The following is a 10,873-nucleotide window of genomic DNA, read 5'->3' on the forward strand; positions in this document are numbered from 1 at the left end:
AAAAGTGGAACTACTTAAAGGGGACCTATCATGCAAAATGCACTTTTGTACGTCTTTTATACATGAATATGTGTCCCCGGTGTGTCAGGGAACTCACCAAGTGTCCGAAAACACAACCCTCTCTCTTTTCCTCCATACCCAAATCTAAAAAAACGGGGCTGCAATGGATCTGATACAGACTGATACAGATTTGAAAATTCTCTGACATCAGGAACGAGGACCTCCGCCTATATGGCCAACTCTCCACCTATCAGGGGAATGTGGGGTTGGGCCACGGCCGGCCTTTGCCGCTCGAAAGCACTGGAGACGCTGTAGTACATATGCCAGGCCTGTAAGTGGCGCTGTAGTCTGCCACAAAAGCAGTGAAGAAGACTTCCCTTGCATCAGATGAAATTCTGCAATCCAACACACTGAGCCGGTTCTCACTGCAAACATGTGTTTATTGGTAATAATTGATAGGTGCACAGATGTACATTATCACAGGTCTGGAGACAGGTAAGTGGTTTCTGGTCTCATCAGCTGAGGAGAGGTGGAGCAGAGGGAGCGGCGTGGGGAGAGAGGGTTGAGTGCATCTTCATCTGGGACGGAATGATTCTCCCCCATCCTCCCCTTCTAGTCCTTCTTGTTTTTGTAGTCCTCCAGGTGAGACAGCACCCAGCCGGAGGGCCCCAAGATGGCCACGAAGAAGGCCGTCATAGCAATGGTCTTGTCCTGGGGGGCAGAAACAAAGAGATGGTGGAAACAGGAGTCTACAATGGTAGGGGTGAGACTGCAAGACTCCTAAAAACCAAAACCAAATGGAAGGAAGTCTTCTCTTGTAGTTGCTGTTTACTAGACTTGTGTTTCATATAAAGCAGATGGCTGCACGTTGGCAGGAAACAACAAAACTATTATTCTGCAATTATTAAATTTAAAAAAACAACACAGCTATTTTTAAACAGTTCTGAGTACAAGCAGCCACTAAAGCAGGGGTAGGCAAGTAAGTTTGGCCGTGAGCCAATTTTTTGCTGAGCCGCAAGATGGCGGGCCAGAACATAATCAAAGCCTAATTCAAGGAATTGATTTTGGTAAGAGGGCGCAGCGCCCCTGTTCCCCGGTTCAGAAAAAACTCTGATATCGCTGATAAGCCTCCCCATCAACACTCTGATGCGCAGTCAGAACCGCTGATTAGTTCACTGATGATATAGGCGCCCAATCCAGAGCCTCTGGCTAGACCCGCCCAAAGGGAGGCTCGTCCTCTCTAGCCCCATTTCAGTCCCAAAGCCAGGGCTATTATCTGTATTTTAACAGACTTATCTTTTAAATTGAGTTGTATTTATTGTTCTCTTCAAAGTCTATTTTTCTCTGAAATTGTAGGGATGATGGTCCTTCCTTTCCTCAATGGACGAGCCTCCACTGAGTAAAGTAACTAGCAGTGTTATTTAACATGCTTTTATTCTGATAAGTATTGTCAAGTTCTCTGAGTTCTTGGCATTTATTTGAGTGTTTGCCCACATTTGAGAGGCTTGAGGGACAACTGGAATCCTTTTTCCTTTTCTTTATTTCAACTTTTCAAGGACACATTAGGATTCTTTCAGGTTGAAAACCTTTAAAAAATACCAAAGGACAAAATAAATCAATTACAGCAGTTTTGCTTTGCAATTTCATATATTATAGCCTAAATTAATCAATAACCAAGTATTTTACTCAAACTCAAGGTATTTAATAGTTAAATAAGTACTTTAATTGACCTGGTTCCCCACAACCACACATTTGCCATATGTGACCCGCTCTATCGAAATCAGTCGGAAGTTGCAACGGCTCATTTCAAAATAAACGTGGATTTGCGTAAAAAAATAGTTTTTCGGGGTTCGGGTGTTTTGTTTGATTTTAAATAAACAAAGTCTTGGCTTTCAGAATATGGAACTTTTATTTCCAAAATCACACGATAAATACATGTTTGAAGCTTGTAAAGGGAAGATGACAGCTCTCCCTCGCCACTCTGCTCTTCCACAGCGCCGCTTCCCCTCCCTCCGCTGACATTATGAATGTAAGCGGATATGTCGGGACAGAATTTATTTTATCGGACAAATTTGAAACTTACCGGTCATGTTTCAATAATAATAATAAGAATTGTGCAGCAGAGTTTCCGTTAGCAGGTAATCACCGGACTAGGACCGGATATGCTGATGTTTAAAACTCAGTTCACGGGGCTCATTTTTATATTGCTTCAGTTTATAATCGTTACAGATCAAAAAGTTCAGATTCATTTTTCAATAAATGATTCCACAAACAACATAATTATTACATTCAAACAAACTACTTGTAGTAGATGAAGTACATTATTCAAAAGTTTACAATAACTTTGAATAATAACACGGGAGAAACGGATGCTCTCTTTTCCTCTCTCCCTCCCTCTCTCTCCTGACAGCCCGTCAGTTTCTCATGCAGCTCGCTAAACAGTGGGCGGGGCTTCAGGTGATCATGCAGAGCTGCGTGTCTCCATCAGACTCAGCAGCTGATCTGATCTCTCTCTCGGGGTCCGGTTACACTTCACTCGCGTTTATGTCCATATCGATCAGATCCAGCTCTCCTGATCGGCCTTTATAGAGAGCACCGATCAAACTATTAAGAGTGAATATCGGCCGATAATGAGAATATGACTATTACAGCTTTATGAGGACCATGGGCTGCTTGGGTTAGTGTATTAGGTACCACTTTACAATAAGACTACCCTTATAAACGGTTTACGAATATTTTGTAATTCATTTATTAATTAGATTGTGAACACTTTACAAATCATTAATAAGCTTTTACAAGACATGAGATAAACAGGGCAACTGACCGGTTGCTTGCCAAATAGTGAGCCCACATGTATCTGTACTGCTCAGTCTTATATTGGCTAGCTTACTTTGTCTTCTTCATCAGCCAGCATCCTTGGTATCTGTTGCTCACTAAGTTGATTCTCGCTAAGTAGCCAATATAAGGCTTAGTCATCTTGCCAAATAGTGAGCCTGTGTTGACGTATGAAAACTATGTTTATAAATGGTTCTTAATGATTAATAAAGTGTTTACAACCTAATTATAAACCCTTTATCCTTTATAAGGCTAGTCTTATTGTAAAGTATGTTGAGAGCTTCATATGAAGTGAATACTTAAAACGAAAGTTAATTATAAATCATATATGATCAATTATATTCTTGTATGAACCCATAATGAGAATGCTTCATATTTTAGGTTTTTCTATATTTACAGCATAAACAAAACAAAGTGGTTTGTTTAGGTTGAGTGTGTAAGGTCTATGATTTATGGGTGTCACTGATAAGGAAGAGGGCAGTTTCTTCCCCTTTTTTCTCACAGCAGATCACAGGGAGGGGGGCTCCTGCCTTAAACGAGAAACACATTGAGGCCTCAAAAATGATTATGTCATAGCCGAGAATAATATTTTTCAAGTCCTACAGGGGTCATGTCCTTTTTACACAAACATGGGAAGGTGTGTCTTAGGCCCATAGCCAATAGAAGATGTTGGTTGGTAAATAGAGGAGGTGTTTTTTGGGGTTTCGATCCGGTTCTTTGAGCATAAAGAGACTGGTTTTTTGAGAGAGCGAGAGAGAGGATGGGAAACCCCTGGTATAATCTTTCCGGGTAGGCTCTGTCCTTCAGGGCTGGGTAAAATGGCTCTCGGTAAGGTTATCCCGGAAGGAGTTATTAGTACGTACGGGAATCTTAGAACTAATAGCTTTATTTAGATCTATCCTGGAAGGCGTTATTAGTACGTACAGGAATCTTAGAACTAATAGCTTTATTTAGATCTATCCTGGAAGGCGTTATTAGTACGTACAGGAATCTTAGAACTAATAGCTTTATTTAGATCTATCCCGGAAGGCGTTATTAGTACGTACGGGAATCTTAGAACTAATAGCTTTATTTAGATCTATCCTGGAAGGCGTTATTAGTACGTACAGGAATCTTAGAACTAATAGCTTTATTTAGATCTATCCCGGAAGGCGTTATTAGTACGTACGGGAATCTTAGAACTAATAGCTTTATTTAGATCTATCCTGGAAGGCGTTATTAGTACGTACAGGAATCTTAGAACTAATAGCTTTATTTAGATCTATCCCGGAAGGCGTTATTAGTACGTACGGGAATCTTAGAACTAATAGCTTTATTTAGATCTATCCTGGAAGGTGTTATTAGTACGTACGGGAATCTTAGAACTAATAGCTTTATTTAGATCTATCCCGGAAGGCGTTATTAGTACGTACAGGAATCTTAGAACTAATAGCTTTATTTAGATCTATCCCGGAAGGCGTTATTAGTACGTACGGGAATCTTAGAACTAATAGCTTTATTTAGATCTATCCTGGAAGGCGTTATTAGTACGTACAGGAATCTTAGAACTAATAGCTTTATTTAGATCTATCCCGGAAGGCGTTATTAGTACGTACGGGAATCTTAGAACTAATAGCTTTATTTAGATCTATCCTGGAAGGCGTTATTAGTACGTACAGGAATCTTAGAACTAATAGCTTTATTTAGATCTATCCCGGAAGGCGTTATTAGTACGTACGGGAATCTTAGAACTAATAGCTTTATTTAGATCTATCTTCTATGGAAGGCGTTATTAGTACGTACAGGAATCTTAGAACTAATAGCTTTATTTAGATCTATCCCGGAAGGCGTTAATAGGACGTACGGGAATCTTATAACTAATGGCTTTATTTTAGATCTTGGATAGATGAGAAATATGAATTAAGGTTTTAGATAAAAAATATAACCCCAGCATGATATGTTGCATATGATTATAATGTGTTAAAAGGTAAAAACCCTATATTAGTTTGGACCTATTTTTCTTCAAATAAACTGATCTCACCTGTTGGATTGGGACAACTAAACGAAAATCTGTGCTCTCCTCTCCTGCTTCAAAGGTAAGACTGCACCCTGCCACTCACACTTAGGTAGGAGCACACTCCATTTACTGATATCAAAATCCTTCGGGATCCCTTAAACAGATTAAAAAAGAGTTGTCTGAATTGAAACAGCAGTTAATTGAACCTGGTTCTTCGGGGGGTTAGTAGAGGTGAGATCTTGCTGACGTTGGTGGATCTGAGCCAAGCAGCAAACTTACATAGACTCAATAACTTCGGTCAGGTCAATTAGTAGGTCAGAGTAATTTACCGGAATAAATTATCAGGACCTCGCCGACTCTAAACAAGTAGTACCGGGTTTTAAATGGAAAATAAACTCTTCCAAGTATACTATATCCCTTCTTGGTGTGGAGAGCATTGATTTTAGCCTTAAACATTGCACATTCGTCTCTATATAAATACATTACAGTGTACAACAGCATAAACTAATATTTGTAACTCTTGATCGCTTCAGTGATGCCAGATTTTCTAAATTGTAAAAGTACATGTAATAATACCAAGAATCATGTGAATCATATACAAATAACACATATAATAACAAAGTCTTTCAAAAAGTGCAAACATTTCAGAACACTGGTAAAATATACTCAAACACACATTTCATACATTAAACCTGTACAACTGCATCTAGTGTCACTGCCGACCTCATATGTATTTAAATTAAATGAATACATCTTTTGAAATGTATGACAACAAATAGATACTAATCTGAGGTTCCTCCTTACTTTTGTTTTGTAGTTGTAACTCGAATGTCCAGAACATTTTATTCATATATCCTAATGTCACAAATTACACAGTGTGACTGCATGGGTTTTACATACAACACCCTCTGTCCTATAGACCCTAGCAGCTCCCGGGAAAACCCCCACAATTACCAGAAAAAAGGAAGAAACCTTGGGGAGAGCCACAGAGGAGGGGTCCCTGCCCCTGGACAGACAGACATGCAGAATAAACAACATGTTCCAGCTGACCCCAATCTCCCCTAATCTGTAGCCTTGTCAATATGAAGAATACAAATGCCCTCGATTTATTATTTAGGCATTCCCTCTTAAAATGGGTCAAATAATGAGCTAAATAACCGAACATGGGGGCCTTATTTGGGTTAAAGAAGTTGCTGTGTCCGTGATCGACATCAAGGTCAGACACCTGGCACCTGATCAAAACTTTACACAGTGACAACAAGATATTTAACTGTTAACTGTATAAAACCTCTCGCTTAATTCAGGAGTAACGTGTGCAGTCTCAGCCTTAGGATGTGTAAACATTTCTGGGAATAACCATACTTTGAATATTATAGCGTATAAAGTAATAGTCTATGTTGCTATTTCTGTCTGGGCTGGCAGATACGTGTTGTTTTCAGGTGGAAAAATGGCGAGATGCTGTCGACCTTGATAGAGTTAAAACATAATTTCGATTGAGAAAATAAAAGTCCCGCATAAGCATGGCGCATGAATAAATATGATATTCATTATTTGATAAAAAATAATCGAAGCCTGAAATATAAAGTTTGGCGCAGTTATAGGGAAGTGAGCCCTGCAGTGGATTATGCTCTGTCATATCAGGCCCTTGAGAGCCTGCTATTATCCTTATTATTGCCGCGTTATCAAGCTCGCGCTCCTCGCCTCAAACCATATTCAGGGAACGGCTCTTTGACATACTGTATCCCTGTTAACATGTGCTGCTCCGGGCATGTGAGGTCAGCGGAGGCTCCATAGACTCACCACTCCAGAGATGACGTGTTTGGCGGGTTTGGACGACAGATTGGCCACAGGCAAGAGCTGAGTCCTCAGGGTGCTCCTCAGCAGGCGGACGGCGGCGGGTAGAGACATAGCGAGGCTCCGGAGCACAGGCACAACTAGCAGGTATGAGACTCTGCGTTACTTTTGGTTCTATGAGCGCCAGGCGCAGTGTGTGTAGGAGTGTGTGTGTGTGAGGGAGGGAGGGAGGGGGGAGACGGTACGTTGTCCGCCTTCAGACAGCGTCGGAATTTAATTGGCCATCACACCTCGGTATCTGACACCGTGACCGAGGCGCGGGACGTGTCCTCATATGCCCCGGCTACTCTTCCACCAGCAGGGTTGTAACCAGCAGGGTTGTAAACACGGTGCAGCTGCAAGGCAGAGTCGCAGTGTGTGGCGCTACAGACATAATGCGGAAACTTATAGCCTACAGTCTATTTGTGTACATTCAAACTTAGGTTTGAATATAGTCTATTGTTTAAAGATAGTTCCGTGCTGTTAGTGTCACACATACAGCGCTCGTTCAAGGCGAAGAAGTATATAGTAGGCTATGTTATAGGCTACATATTTGATAGGAGTGAGTATATTGTGTGCTTCGTTTGTTTTTCACATTTGTACATTTTAACATGACGAAATATAATTTGTGCTGCACAAATCATACACATGTACATTTAAGAGATTACCAGGACAGACACAAGACTGAAAACACGGAAGTAAAGATGATAGTAACATTTTAAAGCCACACAATTAATAGTGTAGGTCTGTAACAACTTTTTGAATTAAATCCAATGGAAAAATCGTTTTAAGCTATTTATTTAGTAATATGTGTTTATTACGCAGTGCTTGTAGAGATAGTACCACACTAGTGGTTGTAACTTTGGTATAAGGGGAAGTACTGGTTGTGCCAGTCTCACTTGTACCATGGTTGGCAGGACAATTGTAACCTTCCTCTGAGGTAATAATAACCATAATCTACCCTGTACTTTTGGGTCTGACATGTTAATTTAGTAACTTTTTGGGCACACCAGGCAGAATATAACTTCAATGTATAAGTCCCATTATCCAGTCTCTTACTGGAGTTGCAGGTGAGCACACTCTAGAGAGTCTATAGGCGACACTCTTATTAAGCTAGATATTTAATAAATATAATACATCAAGGTTCAGTTTATAATAAATGGTTACAAAGACATTTTTAAAGCCTTTCTTAGTATACAAAAACTGCACCATATTAGACCCTAATATGTATTACTGCATTCAAACTAACTGTGGACTGATTGGACTTGAGGTATCCTTGCTTTAGGAGAATGCATGAAGGGATCATTTGAGTTGGCTCTTACTCTAATGTTTTTTAAGGGTGTTATCATCTGAAGAGACGCAGAAAGAGCTGCGAGACATTTGTAGACTAAAAGTTTCTCCAAAAATTGATAGCATTGATACAGTGCTTTTCTGGTATTAACATCCACTCCACAAATTGCTTTACCAGACAAACCAGCATTCACCCACATACACATTCATGCAGAGAATGCCATACAAGGAGCTCATTGGGAGCAGTACGCATTCCATTTGTGTTCAGAATCTTTCCCAAAGCAAGGCAAGGCAAGTTTATTTATACAGAACATTTAACACAATGCAAACAAACAAAAAATGACATTTAAATGTATTTTAAAACCCAAAAGAAAAGATAATACAAAAACAAGCTAAATAGAAGAATACGAAAAGTATGAATGTTACAGTGCACAAATAGTTTGATTTGATAGCTAGCCCACAATTCCACGAGAGCCTGCCTGCAGGCCATTCACAGAGACAATGAGGACCCTTTGACAGGCAAGGGATCGGACCTGCAACATTTAACTGCTTTAATTCCTGAGCTACAATAGGTGATTTCACAGAAATGTCTATACATTCTTACAAAGACTTCCTGCAGTATTTCTTCTGTTTCATCGTTTGTGAAAGTGGAAGTTAAGCACCTTTTCTGGAAGTTTAAAATAATGTTTTCTTGAACACAGCATAAACTACTACGTTCACGATGTATTTGTCATCAATAATATGCTTTATAAATCGATTAAACTTAGTTCTCAACAGCATTCTGAATGCAGCTTGTTAGCGTGTGAATGGCCTGTTTGAATTGAGTTTTCTTGTGTTTTTACTGCATGTTCTAGGCAGCTCTCTCTTGAAAAATATATTTTAAAGGTCTCCTATTATACTATTTTCAGGCATATATTACATGTCTCAGATATATAAAAAACGTGTCTATGAAGTGTTTTGCTCAAATACCAAACAGATCACCCATTCTAGCCATGCCTCATATTATTTCAGCCCAAGTGATGGGGAGCTTATGCTTGCTCATCTTGAGATTTCTACCAGCAGTTACTCAGCTAAATGCTGCCATGATGCTGTGGTTTACCACAAGGTGAGGAGCTTTTTATATCCTGCTTTTTTACACATGCTCTCTCCAGTACAGTGTTAGCTCTGAGTGTTAGCGATGCTTGCTAATGTAAACACAGACCATATTACGTCCAAAACACGTTGTGCATTGTTTCTGATAGCGACGTTTATGACGAAATATTGGAAATGTGGGCATAAAGCCAGCCCACATTTCTGATGTTACGTCATATCGGCAGCAAATCTGGATCAGCTCCATTGTTCCCCCGTTTTTAGAGATTTGGGTACGGAGGAAAAGAGAGAGAGTTTTCTTTTCTGACACTTTGTGAGTCTCCTGACACACTGGGGACACATATTTATGTATAAAAGACATAAAAAAGTGCAATTTGCATGATAGGAGACCTTTAATATAAATGAGACCATACATGACTGAGTAACACAAACAAACAAAACAAAAAAAGACCGGGCAGGAAGGTAACTTAATGGATCTGAAACAGGCCCTATGGGAAATTAAGTAGTCGAAAGACATCTATGTGATTAATTCTGTGGATGTTTTCCAATACCAATACTACGATACATAATGTGTTTTGATAACTCATTATTACAGGTACTGTTGCTGGTAGTTTGGTAAGATGGAGTCAATTGTTATTAAAGGTTTGTTGCAGAGATGGCCCAGCTAGCGGGGAACGTTCTCACAACTTTGGCTAACGTTACCTATTGGTTCTAATAAGGTTTTAAAGAAAGTTTTAATCTGATGTTCAAAGAACCTTTTTAGGATGTTTATTTTTTCAAATAAAGTTCCCATAAGGTTTAAGGTTAACTAAGACATAACGTTTTAACTGCAACATTCAGAGGATGTTTTCAGGATGTTATTGAGGCCTGAGATGACAGAAAGTTTTTTTATTAAACGTTTCTTTAATGTGATATGTTAACAAAGGTGGAACGTTTTGCCTCCAACATTCTAAGGATGTGTTTTGGACGTTGTTGGGTAACACATTAAAGATGTTCTTTATAAAACGGTCCCTCAATGTTACATGATAACCAAAGAAGAACATTTTGAAAGCAACATTTGGATAATGTTTTCAGGAGGTTATTCTTTTTTATAAAATGTTCCTGTGATGTGAAATATTAACACGGTCATGGTCAACGTCAGATGTATTTGTAGTGCGCTTTAAAAAACAAACTTGTTGCATTTGTTTGAAAAGGATGTTTAAAACAAATCGGATGTCACCACATTTTCCTTTAAAAAATAAATACAAGCACGTAATTCATGATATTGCATGTTTGCGTAGGCATGTCTGAGTTCCCAGCTAGACATCGTTGGTTCTAAAAACATTCTGAGAACGTTACCATTCATTGTTCTAGGAATGGTTTCATCGAGAAGTTTTATTTTGGTTCCTAGAATGTACTTCTGAAAGGTAGGATAACGTTCTCTAAAAACATTCTTAAAATGTTTGTTGATAACATTGTTCGAACATTATACCCCAAGTGTTTTTGTTGTTTATGCACATATCTCTATGGTCATATGGATCGAATAACACTTAGAAAACCAAAGACAGACATATAGTGTTATGATGTGTGAAGCAGGTAGGACCCAAATGCAGATTAACGTGAAAATTCCTTTATTTCAAGGCTATACTAACAAAGACAGAACACAACACTCACCGAGGACAAGCCAAATCACAAGACGAACCAACACTGAACACAGGAAGAGAACAGACTAAATACAGGGAGGGGTAATCACAAGACGAGAAACAGCCAGGCAGGGGAGGAGAAACACAAGGACAACAGGTGAACACAATCAGACAACTAGACACACCAGGGAAACTAACGACAGGAGGA

The 10,873-nt window shown here is 39.4% G+C and overlaps 1 protein-coding gene across 1 annotated transcript; it reads right to left on the minus strand.

Moving 5' to 3' along the window:
* Nucleotides 1-419: 419 nt before the first annotated feature.
* On the minus strand, nt 420-6,877 carry LOC117532690 (cytochrome c oxidase subunit 8B, mitochondrial). Its single transcript, XM_034196120.1, has 2 exons — nt 6,632-6,877; nt 420-711 (listed from the first exon to the last, which is right to left on the minus strand). Exons 1-2 carry the CDS (start codon nt 6,737-6,739, stop codon nt 613-615), a joined length of 207 nt encoding a protein of 68 aa, XP_034052011.1. The 5' UTR covers nt 6,740-6,877; the 3' UTR covers nt 420-612.
* Between the last annotated feature and the right edge of the window lie 3,996 nt (nt 6,878-10,873).

The sequence above is a fragment of the Gymnodraco acuticeps genome, unplaced genomic scaffold (assembly GCF_902827175.1).
Source record: "Gymnodraco acuticeps unplaced genomic scaffold, fGymAcu1.1, whole genome shotgun sequence".
Taxonomy (NCBI): domain Eukaryota; kingdom Metazoa; phylum Chordata; class Actinopteri; order Perciformes; family Bathydraconidae; genus Gymnodraco; species Gymnodraco acuticeps.

Coding starts and splice junctions, on each gene's coding strand:
- LOC117532690 (XM_034196120.1), bottom strand. CDS start 6,739: ATGTCTCTACCCGCCGCCGTCCGCCTGCTGAGGAGCACCCTGAGGACT. Junction 712..6,631: donor AACACGTCATCTCTGGAGTG/GTGAGTCTATGG, acceptor TCTGCCCCCCAG/GACAAGACCATTGCTATGAC.